At 35.9% G+C, this 19,248-nt stretch overlaps 1 protein-coding gene across 1 annotated transcript in view; it reads left to right on the forward strand.

The window, feature by feature from the left end:
- Window positions 1–18,465: 18,465 nt before the first annotated feature.
- clybl (citrate lyase beta like) overlaps window positions 18,466–19,248 on the forward strand; it is a 100,849-nt gene continuing 100,066 nt past the window's right edge. The window contains exon 1 of the mRNA XM_056465450.1: window positions 18,466–18,530. Coding sequence (XP_056321425.1) covers window positions 18,484–18,530 — 47 coding nt within the window. The 5' untranslated portion in view covers window positions 18,466–18,483. The remainder of the gene's footprint in view (window positions 18,531–19,248) is intronic.

Genomic DNA, 19,248 nt, shown 5'->3' on the forward strand with positions numbered 1-19,248 from the left:
AGCTAACAGATGCTAACATTGACTTCATTTTTCCTCAACACACTCACATCTGTTAAATTCTCAGTCAATTTTGATTTTGTCTGACTTTATTTTGAAAGTGAATGTAGCTAGACTAAATGAAGAGGAGGATCCCAAAGGGCAGTTAGCTGTGTAATATGCAGCATTTGGCGTTGATGGCATTGGCATGTGACAGAAAAGGTTTTTGGAAACTGAAAGTGACGACCCAGCGTGAGACACACATGAAAGTCAGTTCTTAGGAGTCTGACCTTTTTCTGTTTGTTTAAGAAGGGGAGGGAGATCAGGATGAAACTGATTTGGAGGGAATTATGCATTTTAAGTACAACATCCGCTTCAGAAAAACACACAGTTAAACGGAATGAAGCAAGGCAGTTACTGCCTTTGCACCAGATTTCTAATCAGTTTGATCTTGTAATTGATTTTTGCTTAAAAGGCTTTGATCAACTTTTCATTTCACTTTTAAATGTAATTTTGGCATAAATGCAATGCAATTAAAAAAATCCATTCCCTATCATTATTTATTTGCCACAAAATGGGTTTTGTTCATAAAACGCTGTATAACATGTGACCAGCAATCTTCTACATTTGTATTTGGGTATTGTTTCACATTTTATGCAGTTATCAGGGGAATGGTCTCAATCATCCACACAGGGGTCCAGCACCTAAGACACAGATGACAGTAATTATTAATGGATGTGAAAATGCCATGCCAAATGCCATAGCTACCAGGTGCAGCCTTTGTGGATATTACTGACAGCAGCTTGTTTAGCTGGTTTAGTAAACTGCATAGAAGACATGCTAAATTAAATATAAAGGCTACAGAAATTCTCTTGCTGATAAATAAAAATAAAGCAGTCATTTCTCTTTGACTTAAGGAAAACCTGTTGGCCACTAGAGGGAACCAACTACTATCAAATCCAATTAAAGTAGGCACTGGTGAATCTACATATGCACCAATTCCAACATGTTGTAAAACCATCACATAAAAATATATATACAATTTGCATTAATAAAAAGTGACTGTGGGGAATATTTTACTGAAGGTTTCAATACATCAGTTTACTGTATGCATATCTTCAGGGGCGGATTTAACCAATAAGCAAGGGAAGCGGCCGCTTATGGCCCCAGAAAATCTAAGGGGCCCCAAATAAAAACCTTGACGTATAAATCATATCTATAAATAATATATCATAATTTTCTATCATTTTTTGTATGATATAAGGTCAGTATGTCTGACCTTTAAAAAATAAATTTTATGTTTATTACATCACAGATGTGTCCCCGACCCTCAATCATGGAGCAGTCCAGCAGTCAAATTAGGTGAAGATTTAGTTTTAAAAACGAAATGGTTTATATATCATTTTAAGAAAATAAATCATTTATAAAGTTTTACAACATGCTTTACATGTTGTTATTATTTTGCATTAAGACAAAATGTAGAAAAGGCGATTGAGTAATATAAGAATAAAAACAGCAAAAATAAATCAATTAAAAATAATTAAAGCACAAAAGGTGCATTTTAGAACTTTTGGGCTCCATGGCTGGAATTGCTTAGGGCCCTCAAATCACTTTATCCGCCCCTATCTTAAACATATTTTACAAGCTAACATCAACTTCATCATTTAAACTGAGATACAACATCAACCTACTTTAAACTGTGATACAAATATCGCTTTTTGCACTCTGTTTTGTTATTCTACTGGTGCATATGAATAAAAATTGACTGATTATTACAAATCAATAATAGATATAAAATTAAATAAACAGGAATTCTTTGGGACGCCAGAATTTTGCTTTCAAAGAGCAGGTAAAATAACAAATGTGAACATAAAAATGTTTTACAGATAATGCCTTAAACTATTATTTACTTGAGCTGCCTAAAACTATTAACAGACCATCTCATTTTTATTCTACTTTCAGCAGATCCCCTCATGGGGGCTGACATGTTGAGACCACATGACCCCCCGAATACAACTGGCTTTACATTGGTACCCCCTGTGTTATTTGGCACTTTGTACAGTGCAGCTTTAAGGTAATCGTAACGCTGTCCGCATATATAGCCTGATGTGACCCGTTTAGATTTGCGTCTCGCCCCGCCCGGGGTAATTATGATATATCTCTATCTTTCCCTCTCTCTCGTGCAACTGTTGTTTTGATCTTTGACTGTGAATTCATCCACGCCGAATGATAATGATATGCTGAAATATCACTTTTTAGGGGCTCTCTGGGTGTGTGAAGAAGAAAAGAGCGACTCCGGCGGGCTTTGAAGCTGCCCTGCCCCTTTCAGAGCCGTCATCTCTCCCGCCAGCCCTTTGTTGGTGGCGATGCTGGTTCTTTGTCAGCGGTCTCATGTGGCTTGTGTCCATTCCCATCATCACCAATTACACGTGGCTTTCTCGGACGCACATCTCTCGCGGTGTCATTCATTTAGGCTGGCGTGAAGACGCCCTGCGTACCTTTAGCTGCTTGTCAAATTTAGCACTCTGTTTAGCTGCTTCCCCTTTTACAGAAAGCGACACTCGCAGTGCATTTCCAGAAAAAGAGATGGAGGGGGAAAAAAACGTGTAAAGAGTGTGTGAAGATGGTGAGCGCTGGTAAAAGTGCGCCGCGTAGCCTATGTTGGGTTGTTTGAGCGTGGATAAGGCCGCGGGCCGTGCGTCGCTGTGTTTCAGACTGACAGTGTCTGTCAGGCCTGGCTCTGGGCTGTGTGCAGTGTAAAGGCAGGTCTGCGCTTCTCAATTGCACTCAGCGGGGGACAAGTGCTCGGCTCTCAGGGACGCCACAGCCAGCTGGCTTCACATAGATGAGCCGTGCCCCGACTGTCTGCCCTGCAGTGTGTGTATGTGTGTGTGAGAGAAAAACACTTGAGAGGGAGCATTTTATCTATTTATGTGAGAAAAAAAACTTGATTCTTCCACTGTGTGTTATCTTAAGTATTGTGAATCTTTTAAAATCTAACAGGAGTGCTTTTTTTTTTTTTTTTTTTTTTTTTGGAAAGAGTAAGAGAAGTCTTTACTGTCCTGTGTCTTATTTTTCACACTGGAGCACTGAATGTCATGTTTTGGGTTTTAAATATTATTTTACCTTCTAAAATTTATTTTACATGCAAGACCATGCAGCAACTCATGATCAGAGTATGGTGGCAGGATTGACTGGTCGCAGGGACATAATTTATTAAAGAAAATGTATTTTCCTCTGGAATACAGTTTCTTTTTATGTTTATTTCTATAATAATAACTTTTATTTAAATTTGATTTATTTTGCTTTGTTTGCTTAGAAATGTAGCATTTTGGCTGTTTAAAATGTGTAATATGATATACTGTATACACACACACACACACACACACACACACACACACACACACACACACTTGTTTTGTTTTTTAAAGATCTGATAAGATCACTTCCTAATGTCAAATTCCTAATTACTTTTGTTCTTGCTTGCTTTTCATCAGTGTTTTTAATTTAATGTTGTACGTCTTCCCTATAACTAGGGCCAGACATAATCTGCTGACATTTTTTTGCTATTTCTGTTAAGAATTTTGTAAAAAAAAATCTGTGGATTTATGCAGAATGATTTTGGGAGTATATCGTAACTAATAACTTCTTATATGAAATAATAAATAATACATTTTTAACTTTTATATAATGTTTACAATGCAAATTCAACTAGATCTACTTAATTGGTGGGAAAAAAGCAAGTTTCTTATATAATATATCTAAAAGACAGAAAATATGATCTCACAAACTGTATTGTACATCTTAATCATGCAATAAATCATAAACATTTTCATATTTGTCAATATTATTACTGAAATGAATTTAAAAAGGGAATAAATATAAATTTACACATTTACATAAGTAAATAAGACTTAGTGATGGGCTAAAATCTGCAGATTTCTGCAAACGTAGATTCATGGGCCTACCTATAACTTGGTTTCTTAAATGCATTTAATGAAACGTACAAACATCCCAAAATCAGCCTCTATCTTGTGCTTAACAAGTAGCATAGCATCTGCATATTTAGATCCTAATTGTGACATTTCAAACTGATTAATGGACTATTTTACATCCATATATATCCATAATTTCAAGAATGCTTTATTTGGTAAGAAATTTAGCAATTTAGTCATTTAAGACCCATGTTTATACATTTAGCCAAATAACTTTTTATTCTACTATATTTCATAATAATATCTATGCCATATCTATGTTAATTTCATAATTGAACACCAAAAAAAGCTTGTCAGACTGATCTTTGCATTAAAAATAAAAGATCTGTAATGATAGCTGTAAGTAGTTTGATTACTAGCAGGATCCAATTTGCTTCCCATTTAAATGAATGTAAAATGAATATAAGAGGAATCAATGTTGATGCAGTTCTGTGTTTGAAGATGTTGCCTTTGTACTCTGTCTATATGGTGGAGCCTATTTTCAGGTCATCTGAGGCAAAGCCCATATTTTGGATGTCAATTTGGCTGTTTTCATATTGTTTTATTCACAGAGAGTGGACTAATTATTCCAGTGGGGCTGCTCTGCGGCTAACGGAGTGACAGTTGGCGTTATCGGAGTGATCAGTCTGCTTCTAAGCCTCTGCTTTAGCCATTTGACATATATTAACAGTAATTGGTGCCACAGCCACAATGATGTTTTGTAAACCTTATGCCATTTTCCAGGAGGATGCCCATGAGGAATGCAGGGTGGAGGCTGGTCTGTGAAGACCTCTTTAAAACCACAGAAATACACTTTTCATCATAAAACTCTGCGATCTTCTGTCCTTGCTCTGCTGAACAAACCTGTCGTCTGACCTGAAGGTTGGTCTCATACAAAAACAAACATTTTATCTTGAGGTGGATCTGTTTTGTTTTTGTGGCCTGTCATTTTTAAGCACATGAGCAGTTGCTGATTTTGTTGTCCCGAAAATTGTAATGTAAATTTCATAATCCTGGATTTATCTATTCGATTAGATCTCATATTGCAGGTTAATACCCCAAAAATGGACAAAGCCCTGTTTCTGATGGTGATAAACAACCATGCTAAATACAAACTGTAAAGCATATAGTTGTGTATAGATTCTAAAGAGGGAGACAACAAATCTTAGATTGTGCATTTGGGGAAAAAAATAGAGCAGTTGCATGACATTTGTTTTCAGTGAGCAAAAGCACACTACAAGATTTAAAAAAATAAATACAATTTTATTGATACAGATTCAGTCTGGAAAACAATTATATATCATATTCAGAGTTTTGTTGATTTGTGTATTTTATGCAGTACAGTCTACAATTTATTTTCTTGTGACAAGTTGATTCTGGATGGCTAAAGAGTGATTAAGAGGCAACAAAGTTTTTAAAACATATTAAACCAAATCCAAGTACTGAGTCAGCATTTCCTGTCCTCTTATAAATACAGTAATGGCATAATCCATAGTGCAAAATACATGACATTGTCAGCCTTACACTGTACAGATGTGACTGGGGCCTCCTGAGGCTTGCGTGCAAATTCTGTTCGTTTATTGTTATTTGCTTATTTTGTGTGAAATGAACTAGTTAGAAGATATTTAACAGTAAAGAGAGGAGTTCGGCAGACTCCAGCAGGTTCTGCAGCTGCCAGATTGTACATGCGTGGGCAGTGGAGAGATGTGTGGTGACAGCACGCCGCTCATTAAACCGCATCAGCATCAGGGGGTGACAACTGGACGACTCGAGCCTCGCCCGGTCACCCGGCCACTCTTTGTGGTCTCGTTGCTGGTATCAGGTCAACAGCGGGCATGGGTTGTACTCTCCAGGCTTTGCTGGTGATATCTATTTCAGTCTGCTTTGCCACCTGACATGCAAAATTCCACGTGTGCCAGGGCGCTTTCAACACGCTCTTGTGTTGCAGCATATCCCGCGTCTTGATCGCTTAGCCTCCGACGGCCTCGCCCTGAGCCTTAGCGAGCCTCAGACACTGAGGTAACAGATGTGTGTCAATAGGCTATTCATATGATGGTTTATATAAGTCTGTCTGTGTTTTTTAGGTTTGGAGGCCTTTAGAGTTTAATGAAGGTGTTTTTTTTTGCTGTTTGTTTTTGTGGCTATATGTGGTCGCATAATAAACTTTGTATACGGTACACCATATTTCACCATATATTAACAAGCAGTAAAACAGTACATTTTATATTTTTGTTCAAACCATCCAGCTTTTGTAGCTGCATTCCCATCGACAATGACAATTTTATATTTATAGTGTAATTATAACAACTTTCGTTGACCAATGCTCTTTCCATCCAATAAATAGAAAGAAAACGAATAACAGCAGTCACACCTGGCACACCTTTGGTTAAATTTGGTCTCATACAAAGTTACATTTTAATCTCAACTCTACAACGAACAAGCAGCCAGTGTAAAGAGTGTAGGACTGGAGTAATATTCTCCCCCTTTTTAGTCCCAGCCAGAAGATGTGCAGCTGCATTTTGGACAAGTTGTAACCTGAAAAGAGCTGGCTGTCTAATGCCAAAGTAATCCCAAAGAGTTGCATTAATCCATCATAGATGAGATGAAAATTCACCACATTTTCAGTGTATAAAGGGAAAATTAACTAAGTAAGTATTAGTAAGCATTGTTGGAATAAGCAGGTTCTCACAACTGAGATTTTCTGGATTTCAAATTTTTTCAGCATCCCTTGTTCCAGTAGTGTCTTTCCATACATTTTTCTTACAGGGATTTTAAAGAAGTCTTCACTAAAGTGTTTTGTCATGATCCAAATCAACCAGATATGACGTGAATTTCAACAAACTTTGATTTGAAGCAAAGTAGTATATCAAAATTTAACAAAAAACAAAGATCAAGACTTTATACTGAACGTCTATGTAAGGGGAAAAAACACATTGGGAATGGCACAATCAAATCAAAACCCACTAAGGTTTACATAAGTACTCTATGTTGAACAATGTTTCAAGTTTATTGTAAAATATGCACATATATACAAATAAATTACTATTGTTTACTTTATTGGATCATTTGTGGTGCTTTTTTAGAGTATGCAAAGCTAAAAATCTCTTTTGGTCCACTTTGCTCAGTGCAGTTCTGGGATTGGTGAATTTTGTGTTTGCATCATGGGAAGTGTAGCTTTTCTTTAAGCACATATTCTGCTATTAAACAAAATAGTTTAACAAATATTTTGTTTTAAGTTGAATTGTTATTATCACAATACATTATCGCATATACAATTAATTATCAACCTCAGAACTCACAACATCTCTTTACTATTATTGATAAAAATGAACTTACATATGGAGTTTTTCCTTCCAGAATCTGATGGTTCCACCATATTAGGTCTTTCTCAAGACCCACAATTGTGGTTTTTAAATTTGGCAACTTGTCTAATACTCCCATGGTATATTGCTTGTATTTTTCTTAGTGAGTGTCAAGTGAACTTTATTTATTTACACAATAATTACAGATATTCAGTATTTTGTACTTTAAATTAACTTTAAGCAATATAGTGCAAACATTGTGAAGCCCCTAATAAACCCATTGCAGATGTTTTACCAAAATACACAGTCATCTCTGGTCTAATAAAATGACTTCATGAACATGACACTTAACTTCTAATACCATAACACACTGTGTATTCAGTGTGCTTTAAGTGCAGTAAAGTCACATTTGTGAAGCTGCATGCCATTCCATCCTAAACCTCTCTAAACCTCTCAGTGAACTCAAGCATTCATCTTTATGCAATGTATGGACACATTGGCATTGATTGGAATGAGAGAAAATGAGAAGAAAATAAATGGTGCCAGATTAAACCCCATCTGCTAAGCTGCTAAAATTTTCTGAAGGGCAAATAGTAAGTGTTGGTGTAAATTTTTAACGCCTTGTCAAACTTCTGCCTCTTGAACTGCCCTCAGTGGTGAAAAATGGAAAACAAATGTTCTACTGACAGCTTTCCTATGCCCTGGGTGGAGGGATATTTATATCAAAAAGGTGCGAACATAAAGAGCTTTATAGACCAGCTAGTCAGTGCTAAGGGTGTATTGAGGGGCTTAAGCAAATTTGGAACCTTAAGCACTTTAAAGTGTTAATTATGTTATTTTATTAGCTGATGGATGGACACAATGAAAATATGTCGGGATAGTGTGAATTGGTCTTTGTTTGGCTTGAGGAAAAGGAAAGCTTCAGTAACATGTAAGCCAGCTGAACCCAAGGTAGTGCCGAATGGTTTACCCAGTAGATGGGACAATAACAAAAAGTCAGGCATTTATTTAATGGCACTTTAAATGTATATTGTAGCATTAGGTTTACTTTCATACTGCACTGTGAATACGTTTATTACTGGAATAGACATGCACCTTTTGGCATGAACATCATTTTTAACTTTTCTTTCATACACAGCTCCTAAGCTTTCATGAACAGGCTGTTTAGTTTAGTTTTTTAGCTATTGTCTCTGCCTAGAAATACATAATAAACCTAGGCTAACTTTAGGTTTTGTAGTTGTTATTTTTCTTTTGGACACAGTTGACAGACTAGAAGTAATTTCCATGTATGCAGTCTCAATGTATTTCATTTTTTCATTCATGTCAAAGTGTTAAAGGGGTAAAATTCACTTTCACAAGCTAATGATGATGTATCCCATATAAAATGGTAATTTATACAATGCATAGCAATAAAAAAAAAAACTAAAGCCATAAAAATAATACCCAAAACAATACATTAAGGTCTTGCTAATTCTATGCAACAAAATGAAAATTCTTTCCAACTATAGATGGAATGATTCACTCAACTCATGATGTGATTGGGGGTCTGCCGCATATAGGAACAGCTGACTGTGACTGACAAATGAGCTAAAATGCTCAAATGATCGCGAGCTCAAATGCATTTAAATCTGTAAACAAAGCGGCACGCATCACTTTTTTAACGTGGTTTCAGACATGATATGAGATTATAAAAAGTTAACCAGATACAGCACAAGCCGTATGGAGCAGTTAAAAAAAACAAAACACAAATAAATACATAATTTGCAAGCTATAGAAAACAAGGGGGCAACCATTTTGAACACACTTAAGTTTCATACACAGTTTATGGAGCATTTCCTTCTTCCATTTCACAAGTGTAAGTCCCATACATCAATAGTCTTTTCTGATCCTTCCTTTAACAAACGACCAACGAATCCCCTGTTGTAAGCGTGTAGATTGCTGAAGCACTCATCAGAAAAATGACTTCAGAGCACAGTGTCTTGGCGACGTGATTCAACCGGGATCTGCTACAGTGTTTGTCGTCCTCTTTTTTTTTTCTACAGTGTTTGTGGGCAGGGCCAGAGGGTTTACATTTTTCAGAGTCTGCGAGCGCAACAAATGGGCAGGGCTTTAATTCCATATCAACGTCATGCCGACACGGCTAAAGATTTGTTATCAAGACGATTCATTTGAACCACTCTAAGTTGACTCTTTTATAGATGAATCAATAGTTTTAACACTGTGCACTTTCAGATTTAAGCTTTAGCTGGATATTTCACTTCACTTATAGCTGTGTTACTACATGGAAGGTCATTTTCAAAAACCCATAATAATAGGGGCTCTTTAACAAAATAAGAAAGAACAAATGACAAATAAAGCATACTTTATTATTTCGGAGAGAAAAATCTGCACGTTTTAAAAATTCAGATATGCATTAAATATGTAATCAACGTAAATGAATTTAATATTTTTACAGTTTATCCAGATTCAGTCAAATAATTATCACCTTTCTTGAACTGCAGACATGTGTATAAAGCAGAATGAGCCCTCATATCTGCCTCTAATAATTAGACCCAATTTGTCACATGACCTGCTTTTATGTGTCCAGTGAGTGGAGTAAAACCTGTTTTCACCTTTCCCCTCATCACTGGCGTGTACTTGAGGGCCAATGTATTCATGCTTGCCCATGGCTTGGCAGTGGGGCATGTTTCCTCGCCCCAATAATATATTAATAATCAGATACTGCCACCGCATGTCTTGCTGTCGCTGTTTGCTTGTTTTTATAGTTCACGGGTCAGTGGAGTGGCATTTGGTGCATGTCCCCTGTGCAAGTCATGTCTGTACTAACTAGCTAGTTGTGACCACTGTGAGGCCGTGCCGGTGACGAGCCGCTTTCATAATGTTGACTATGTAAGTGACAGGCATGTTAGGGAAATGCTTATGCAAAACTGAGTATGAATAATGGATGAACTCATATCAATTCATAGATCACGTGACCATGGCATAAGCAAACATATTGTCCTTGTCTGTTTGATGAGAGTGGAAGGTCACTAGAGGAAAAAAAAAAAGAAAAGCGAGCGAGATGGTACATGAGAGTTTATCTAAAAACCAAGTCATGAAAATGAAACAGTACCACAGTTGAAAAGCTAATTCACCCTAAAATATTAATTCATTTATTCTCCAATAAGATGTTAGCTCAGAACACAAATATTAATATATTTATATGAGACTGAATTTCTATTTCTTAGTTGAAAGTATATCTTTCCAAAATTGAATAAAGTGAATAATGCTATGGGCAGCAGTGTGATGCAGTGGGTAGCACGATTGCCTCACAACAAGAAGGTCGTTGGTTTGAGTCCCAGCTGGGCCATTTGGCATTCCTATGTGAAGTTTGCATGTTCTCCCCGTGTTGGTGTGAGTTTCCTCCGTATGCTCCGGTTTCCCCCACAGTCCAAATAAATGCGGTATAGGTGAATAAGCTAAATTGGCCATAGTGTATGTGTGTGAATGCAAGAGTGTATGGGTGTTTCCCAGTGTTGGGTTGAACATATGCTGGATAAGTTGGCGATTCATTCTGCTGTGGCTACCCCTGATTAATAAAGGGACTAAGCTGAAATGAATGAATGAATAATGCTATAAAGAAATAATTGTTGTGATGTTAATGTTCATCTTATAAAGTAATCATTTGCATTAGACTGCTCATTTTGTATGGATTTATTTTTTTATCTAGTTGACCATTTTATGTTCCAGTGGAGGGTAGTGGATTTGATTTAAAATCTTAATTTGTGTTGCAAAAATAAATTTGTCATGGCTTTGTCAATTTTAGGATGAACACTGAGAGCGATTAAATGACTGAATGGACGATGCAATAATGCTCTTGTATCAAAAAAGTAGATCCCTATGGGGCTATTCAAACCAGGTGTGATCAATCGCAATGCGACAAAGCAATGTTTTTCTTTTTACATACTGAGCTGTTTTTTCCCCTCATCACTCTGTGATGAAATACCCAGCTAGATTTGAGTTTTAGATCATATGCCCAGTGCTGTTGCAGTTGTTCAAAAGGACAAGACTGGTGGAGCTAAAGCACAGAAAGATGTCTTGAATCCAGTGTAGACTACAAAAAAAACGTATGTCACGTGTTTGTTATTTGGTGTGTGAGAACAGATTGCACCATCTGATAAGTCACAGTGACTACAAAAACCTCAAAAAACAAAAACATTCACGTGGCAAGGAATTGCAGAGAAATGCAGCTTAATTGTAAGTTCAGTAAGCATGATAAATTTTGTGTTATTGAGTGAGTTTGTGGTGTACAAAAAATCTTAATTTACTGTTGTATTTTGCGCAATCATAAGGTTTAAGCCAACAATGATATATACTGTACCTAAAGAGAAAAAAAAAGATTGTTGTAGTGGGCTGGGTGCCAAAAGTGATCAGCGCCACCTAATGGTCAGCACCACCTTATATGCCACAGCTCTGCACAGTTTGGTTTCAACCCTAAATAAACTCGCCTGATCAAACTAATTGAGTCCTTTAGGCTTGTTTGAAACCTACAGGTAAGTGTGTTAAAGCAGGGCTGGAACTAAACTCTGCAGGGCTGCAGCCTTTCAGAAACTGAGTTTGACACCCCTGTGCTATAGGCAATCAATCCTTTCATGTTCAGTCAAGGCACAGTTTGTCTGCGATTACTCTCACTTTATCGCATCACACTCAGTGCGACCTTAATGCCATCTAAAAATATGCAATAAAATGGATCAGCATTGAAAAAGCACTGCTTTCTTGTTCACTTTAAACGTGGCAGGAGCAGATCTGGCCATTTTTCTCATTGCCTCTTTTATTTTCTGTCTGTTTGAAATGGGCCTGAACCTGCTCATTAATTTAGTTAAATGAGGTGAGAAAGTTGTTTTTGAGGTAGATGGGGGGTTGGGAGAGCTTGAAAGCATTTCCTGCAATTTTACTAATGTGCAGACCAGGTCCGCCAACTCTGACTGCAAGCAGCTACTGGGTCAACGACCACAATCTCGCTCAAAGTCTTTACTCTACTCCATTTACTTTGGGCCTCTAGGGGCTAATGTTTTGTGACATTGCCAGTTATGCTTAAATCACTGAAGTTCAAACAGTATGCCGGGTAGATTTAGTCCAATAGATGATCACTGTGTAGTACGCGTCATGAATCAATTGATTTAAATCTACCATAAGGCCGGTGCGAGCAGTATCTCCAGCGCAGATCAATAGCACCATCTTTGTGCTCAAAAGTCTGGCAAGATACCTTCACAGGCATTTGTCTGTTAAAAGCACATATCTGAATTGTTGCTTAACCCAACCAGTGACCCTGCCACATGCGATCTCCCCCCCTCTGCCCAGATTCAGCAGCGCACAGTCCCCCTTGGAGGCAGGCGATACAGGGTGTGTCAAAAAGGGCCACTAGAAGCAAACAAGAGACCTGTGATTCACAAATCCGAAGGCTCGCTCCATGGCTGCTTACTCATCTGTTAAAAACAGAGTGATCTGGAAAGTTTGTATGGAAGGCCTTTTGACAGAGCCCTGCTGCTCTGTCAGTGCAGCACATGCTCTAGGCACTGGCATCCCCTATTGCCTTCCAGGTCATTGGGTAGCCGCAGAGGGGAGTCTGCCCCAAGCCCCATGACAAGCAACTGATTCGCAGCTGGATCCGTAACAAGGTATCATAGCAAATGAGTCGGTAAAACATCACTGAACTGAGGAGCGTGACAAATTGCCATGATATCATTTGTAATTCCTAATGTGAGTTGTGGAGGAAGGCAGTTCAGTAACGATGGACTCCTCATCATCTGCTGTCGCCATTAAACTGAGATTACTATTAATGCGAGAAGGCAAGGAATAAATAGTCGCGGCATCATGATTTTACAGGTTGTAGGTGTTGAGAGCGTGACATGGGTTGTTTGTGACATGTTGCCTGCTTTAAATTTGGGTTGGGCTCTTCATTATAAATGAACAGTGATAATGTCACAAATTGCTGCTACCTTGAGTTAGGTCTTCACCGCAGTGTAGCGCAGCACTGTTTTGGCACTTTTCAGAACCTCCAAACCTCAAAAACAAAAAAGGGAAACCCCAGATTTTGTAACTTTTTAAAAAAGTTTTTCTTTTTTCTTTTGATCGGGAAACCATTTTAGTGTCACTCTCACTTTCAGAGAATATATTAATGCCACTCTATACTTTCAGCATTATCAAATTTTACTAGTCACTGATTGTTTATGTGTCATTGGTTTAATTACATTTATTTATTTATTTATTTATTTTTTATAAAAAAAAAATGAATCCTTAAATGACATCAGGATTTTTTTTTAAAGATTAAATTTTATGTCATCACATACTGATTCAAGAGAACATGCAAACCAATTTAAGGTAATTTATGATGATTCATTTATACTTTATGTACAATATTATAGTACAATTAGAAAGCAAATTTGGGTTAATTTTATATTGACTTCTAACTACTTTATCATTTGAAATTAAATAAACTTTGAAAAACAGCACATGCTTTTGCACTTCAAATATGGTACATGCTAAATTCTCACTGATTCTTTTCATTTTTCGAGTGGTTAAAATGTTTGTCTGCACATTAACATGTCCTAAATACTTGTGCTTATGACTGATAAATTATTTTATTTGTGAAACCCTTTGCATTTGCATTTATATTTTAATATCACCCATGAAATATCCCAACATATATATTTATTCTCATATATTTTGCTTATATAGTTTCTGTTTGTGTCAAAGAAACTTAGAATTTAGAAAAAAAGCTTCTTGAAAATCACAATGCATATCCTAGGTCTAAATGTCACGGTTTCATACCAAATCCGGTGACATTTCTGTGATGGGATATACCCCTGGGTGAACAATGCCAACACTGGCAGAGCATTGATGGCACTCACATGAAAGCTTTGTGATTTGCATTTGGGGTCATAAAAGACATACTTAAAAACATACTTTAAAATTTGTAGTACTTTTTTGTTATATCACTAGCCTGTTCTGCATGGAACTGTTATACGTGTTACACATTTGCAGGTACATTTAATAAAAATAAATAGCTAGAATTCGCTGTATAATGTTGAATCTAAAATGGACACAAATGACTTGCTTACTTGAAATGACTGCATCAGATTGTGACTTTCCATCCATGCATTTTGTCATCCATGTTTCGTTCTGTAATCTTCAGCTTCAGAGTTGGCACAATATCAAAATTTTCAATGAACAGACATCCAAGACACCAAACCCTGCTGATTCATTGTCCATTCGTGAAGAGAACAAAGACGGTCAAACGCTGCTGTATGCATTCATGTCTATCCTTACATCAAATCATAACGTTCAGATGCTTTCAATAGCCATCAAGCATGTTCCCATGATATACAACATATAGCATCAAGCAATGCTGGTGCTTTATCAGTTTTAGTATGTATAATGATTGGTCCAATTATGATTTGTCATGAGCGACTTTCATCAGACCGCACAGGCCCCCTTTTTGGGACAGCCGAACTCTGGCTTCTTTCGGAGGCTCTGTGGTTCCTACGGGAGACCAGAATAGAAGTCGTGGATCTCGCTGTGATCCAAAGAAAGTGTGCCAAATGCTATCAAAACTGGATTAACAGACGACAATTGAGTTTGATGAAAGGCATTGAGGAAGAAAAAGGGAGTTTCTAAGTAACCCGTGAAAGGAATTCCAATCTATATGCAATATGTTGGAAGTGAGTTTCCATTCTACACCTGTTATGTTGGGATAATATTGTTGCAGACTATTATTTATGATAATATACATCTTCTGTTTATGTCTATGTGGTGTATTGCATAACTTGGGTTAGGAATGAGTATAATTGATTCAATTGAGCATTAAAATGTATCATTGATACCATAAGAACAGTTATCAGTTCTTAAATGAGATTTTTTTTTTTAAGTGAAGAGCATTTTAATTATCAAAAGGAAAAGAAAAATTATGAAGAATGTTTTATGAACTGGAAAGTTTCCCCTTTAAACATGGAACATTCTGTGATAATGGTAAAAAACTGAGGTACAGTACTTTTCAAAACACTTTAACCCTTTGACTGCCCCTCTACCAAACGGATGACCATGTTTTTTCTGTTTTAAATAATGAATTCATTTAAAGAATGACTGTTTTAAATAATGTTTACACACACAGCATTGTTGGATTACAAAAAAAAAAAAAAAAAAAAAGAAAAAAACAAACGTCCTGTTGCACTATTACACTTGATTTTGGTTTTATGGAAAAAAAAACAACAACAACAAAACATGCTAAATGAGAATCTGAAATATTTTATGGCATACTTCAAAAAATAAAGATTATTTAGTACTCAAAAATGTTTTATTTTGAAAATTTGTAAAAAATAAATTGGTCTTACACTTCATATTTTCTGATCTTTCATAGTATATGTATTAATTCTATTACTTTTACTATAAACGGACATATCAACCATTTGTTAGAGGCTGATATTCTGGAAAAAATGCAAAGTGTTGGAAAAAATTGCATTGAGTGTGTTAACTAGTGAGTTAAGAAATGCAATCCATTTTTTTTTCTTGGTGGGGTAGTAAAAGAGTTAAGAACTAATCCTATTAACTTTTAATATGCAAACATGCAAACATAACTTTAAAAAGATACTCCCCAGTGAAAACTTTCATACCTTTGTTTCGGAGAGTGAACCATAAAAGCAAGTCAAAATGTAAAACTTTACACATTCTTAAAAATAAAGGTTTCAAAAGACGTTTTATATGCTTTTTATGCTATGCTTTAGATAGAAGAAAGATTTTTGGTTCCCAGAACAACCTTACAGTCATTGATTCTTATAAGAACCATTTATTTATTAGAACCGTCTACTATTAGCCAGTTATTTGAAGATTTTAGTGATCCAATAACATTTTAAAGATTTATGTAAAAGGTTTATGGAACCATTTAAGAGTTCATTGGATTTATGTAATACAAAGAGACAATTTATGTTATTAAGCCAAATTTTTTAAGACCCTTTTGTATATTTTCAAGGATTTACATGGAACAATGGATTTTGATACAGATCTTTTTTAAATGGTGTATATCACCCTTAATAAAAGTTTTAAAATGCATTTTCATAGTTTACAGGGACCAGTCCTTGAACAATATTCTTAGTGTAAAGAATTGTGTATTGTCTAAAAACATTTTTCCAGTAAAAGGAACCTTTTGTACAGGGTAGCAAAAAAAAAACTTAATTGTTAATGTATCTACCAGTACACAAAGGAGTAGGAAGTAACACAGCCTGACATGGGTTCCCTACTTGATTTATATTCTATTGCTGATGAATGTGCCATAGTTGTTTTTTTTCCTTTGTTTTTTTGGCTCTTACAGAGTTCCTCTCCTTCAAGCAATGCTGTGCACCAGCACCGCGTAGCCAGAGAAAGGGTTTTTGAAACCTGACATTTCCTCAGAGTCCCCTGCTGACTTAATCATGGCAAATATTGCGTGTCATTTGTTTGCCACGCATGGACCTGGCTGATGGTAGTAGTAGTAATTCACCACCGCTGTGCGCCGGTTCCTGGAGTGCACTCCAGTGATGGTGTCGTGCACGTCAGCGCATAGACATGACAACCAGGATCATCACCAAACTGAGACCATGCTTGGAACAGTGTACTGCTTCACTAACTCACTATACACTGTATGCTGTGTTTAAATAAAACACTGAAATAGTATGTGTGCAGTCATTTTAAATGTTTTATACACATTATTTGTGCATTTAATTCAGTGTATGGCATATTTAAAATATTTTATATAATATAAATATGTGGAATCCCCAAAAAGAAAGGTTCTTTAACAGCATTCATGGTTTAGTGAAGACCATTTAAAACCAAAAAAGCTTTTAATCTACAAAATGTACTTTGTAGCAGAAAAAGTTCTATAGATTATAAAAAAATTTTCACTTTATAAAATTGGGTCTTTTCTTGGGGTCTTTTTAGCACCTTTACTTGTTGGTATCTTTGTGTTATAGCCTACAGTATTTGGTTACATGATCGTCTCCTTATCATATCAAGGTTGTGCCACAGTGTAATGAAAGGTCTTACCACATTGCATTGTTGTTGTGAGTCAGTCATCCTACAAAGTTTATTATTTTTTTTTTGTTTATTTTTACCAAAGTTTATTTCTGAAGATTTTGATGTAAATTGCTCCTATGACCACCAAACTGAAGATCTGTCTCACCTTTTTTGGGATTGTAAGTATACCAAATTATTCTTTGAAAAATATATTAGGGATATTTAGTGGTATATTTCCTGATGTTATGTTAAAAATATTATTTTATTATATTTTCTTACTATATTTTTGGCCAAATATTTTATACACAAGTGTAAATTTTGTAAGCGTAAACCTTTCTTTCAGATTTTTCTTGAAGATCTAAATCTTTATATGTCTTTGATTTCTGAATCTACGAACAAGAAAGCTGTAAAAACTGAATCTGTTTAAAAGATACATTTCTTTTTTGCTCCCTGGCATGTAATGTGATATAATGTAATGTAAATGTTTCATTTTGTTATAATAATAATTATTAAAAAAAGAAATTGTGAGTCAGTCCAGAGGGGAAAGGGCAAGAATTCCACTAATTTGTTTAATTGCGTTAGACAAACAATAGACAGGCACTTTTTTTCAGTGAAGCTAGAATATGACAGTTTCTCTGTAACACCTTGCCTTTCTCCAAACACAACGCTCAGTTTTTATAGACTATAATCATCATTATTACAGTATCAAGAGCAGTAATCGACAATGATTATAATATTCTTCATAATACTGTAGCCCTTGCTGATAATGTGTGTTTTATATGTTTAATGTTTGTGCCAGTTGTTAACGTTATTCTGGCTGCTTGAAGTAATTCGTTTGATGAAACAATTATGTAAAAAAAAAAAAACAGTTAGGTAATTAATAAGGTATATAATGGTCCTTACAAATGTAAATGCATTCGATTTCAGTGGGACAATTATTGCTGTTTTGTATAACAGTTAATTTCACACATTGTGTGGTATGCATGATAATTGACAGTTTAAATGTGACAAATAAAATATAAATTATTTATTAGACATTAAAATATGTCTATTTTGAGTATTTCCCTGCCTCTAATGCATTTGTCTGCGACTTTAAACCAGAGAGAGGCGGTTCTTTTTAAGGCTCTTTGGCCAATCAAATGTCTATATTTTTAGACATAGCGACGCCTGCAGCCAATAGAAAGAGCTCATGTGAGGAAGCCGAAGACATGGCGCTGCGCATAGGACGTGCTGCTTACAGAAGACAATCTGTGCTGTAAGTTTAAACCTGCTTGAGGCTTTCACTCCTCTTATATTCTTATATAGTTAATGACACTGATCGCTTTAAAAGTGCATTAGTAATGGGACTCGTATAAAGAGACGATGAGAATTAAGCGTGACAATGACAAAGAAACTGTTGACATTGTCATACATGTTTGGTTGACTTTTATTTACAATAACAATCAACCATATGCACGTCTGTTTGTTTATGCTGAGTTGCTTCTGTTTTACATAACGTCTGTTAAGCCTATTGTGGATGTTAACTATGCCCAATGGGTCGTTTGCTGATGTTTTATCAGATATGTCAAGGTTGATGATAAAGTTCAAGTTGGACTTTCAAAATATCTGTTTCCTAATCAGGAACGTAATGAAAGGTGTCATCCCGAATAAAACACATTTTGAGTATTATCCCGTTATCCCAAATCCTGTGTATTGTATTGAGTTTAAGTGTTTATGCGAGAAGAAAAAGACTGTACGGTTTTGAATTGCTTGGTGTGTTGATGCACCTGTTGTTTGCTGCACATTACCACGTTTAATTTATGACAGCTTAACTAACCAGCAAATGAATAAAGGCATGAGCTAGTAATGTAATTGATTTCAGTAAAAATGACATTAAGTTTGTTGTAATTTTCATTCAAACAGTTTGAAGTTTCTTTAGTCTGAAGAGAATATAAAAATTTGAGTATTGAAAGTGGAATAAGAAAGTGTGTTAT

The sequence above is a fragment of the Danio aesculapii genome, chromosome 9 (assembly GCF_903798145.1).
Source record: "Danio aesculapii chromosome 9, fDanAes4.1, whole genome shotgun sequence".
Classification (NCBI taxonomy): Eukaryota; Metazoa; Chordata; class Actinopteri; order Cypriniformes; family Danionidae; genus Danio; species Danio aesculapii.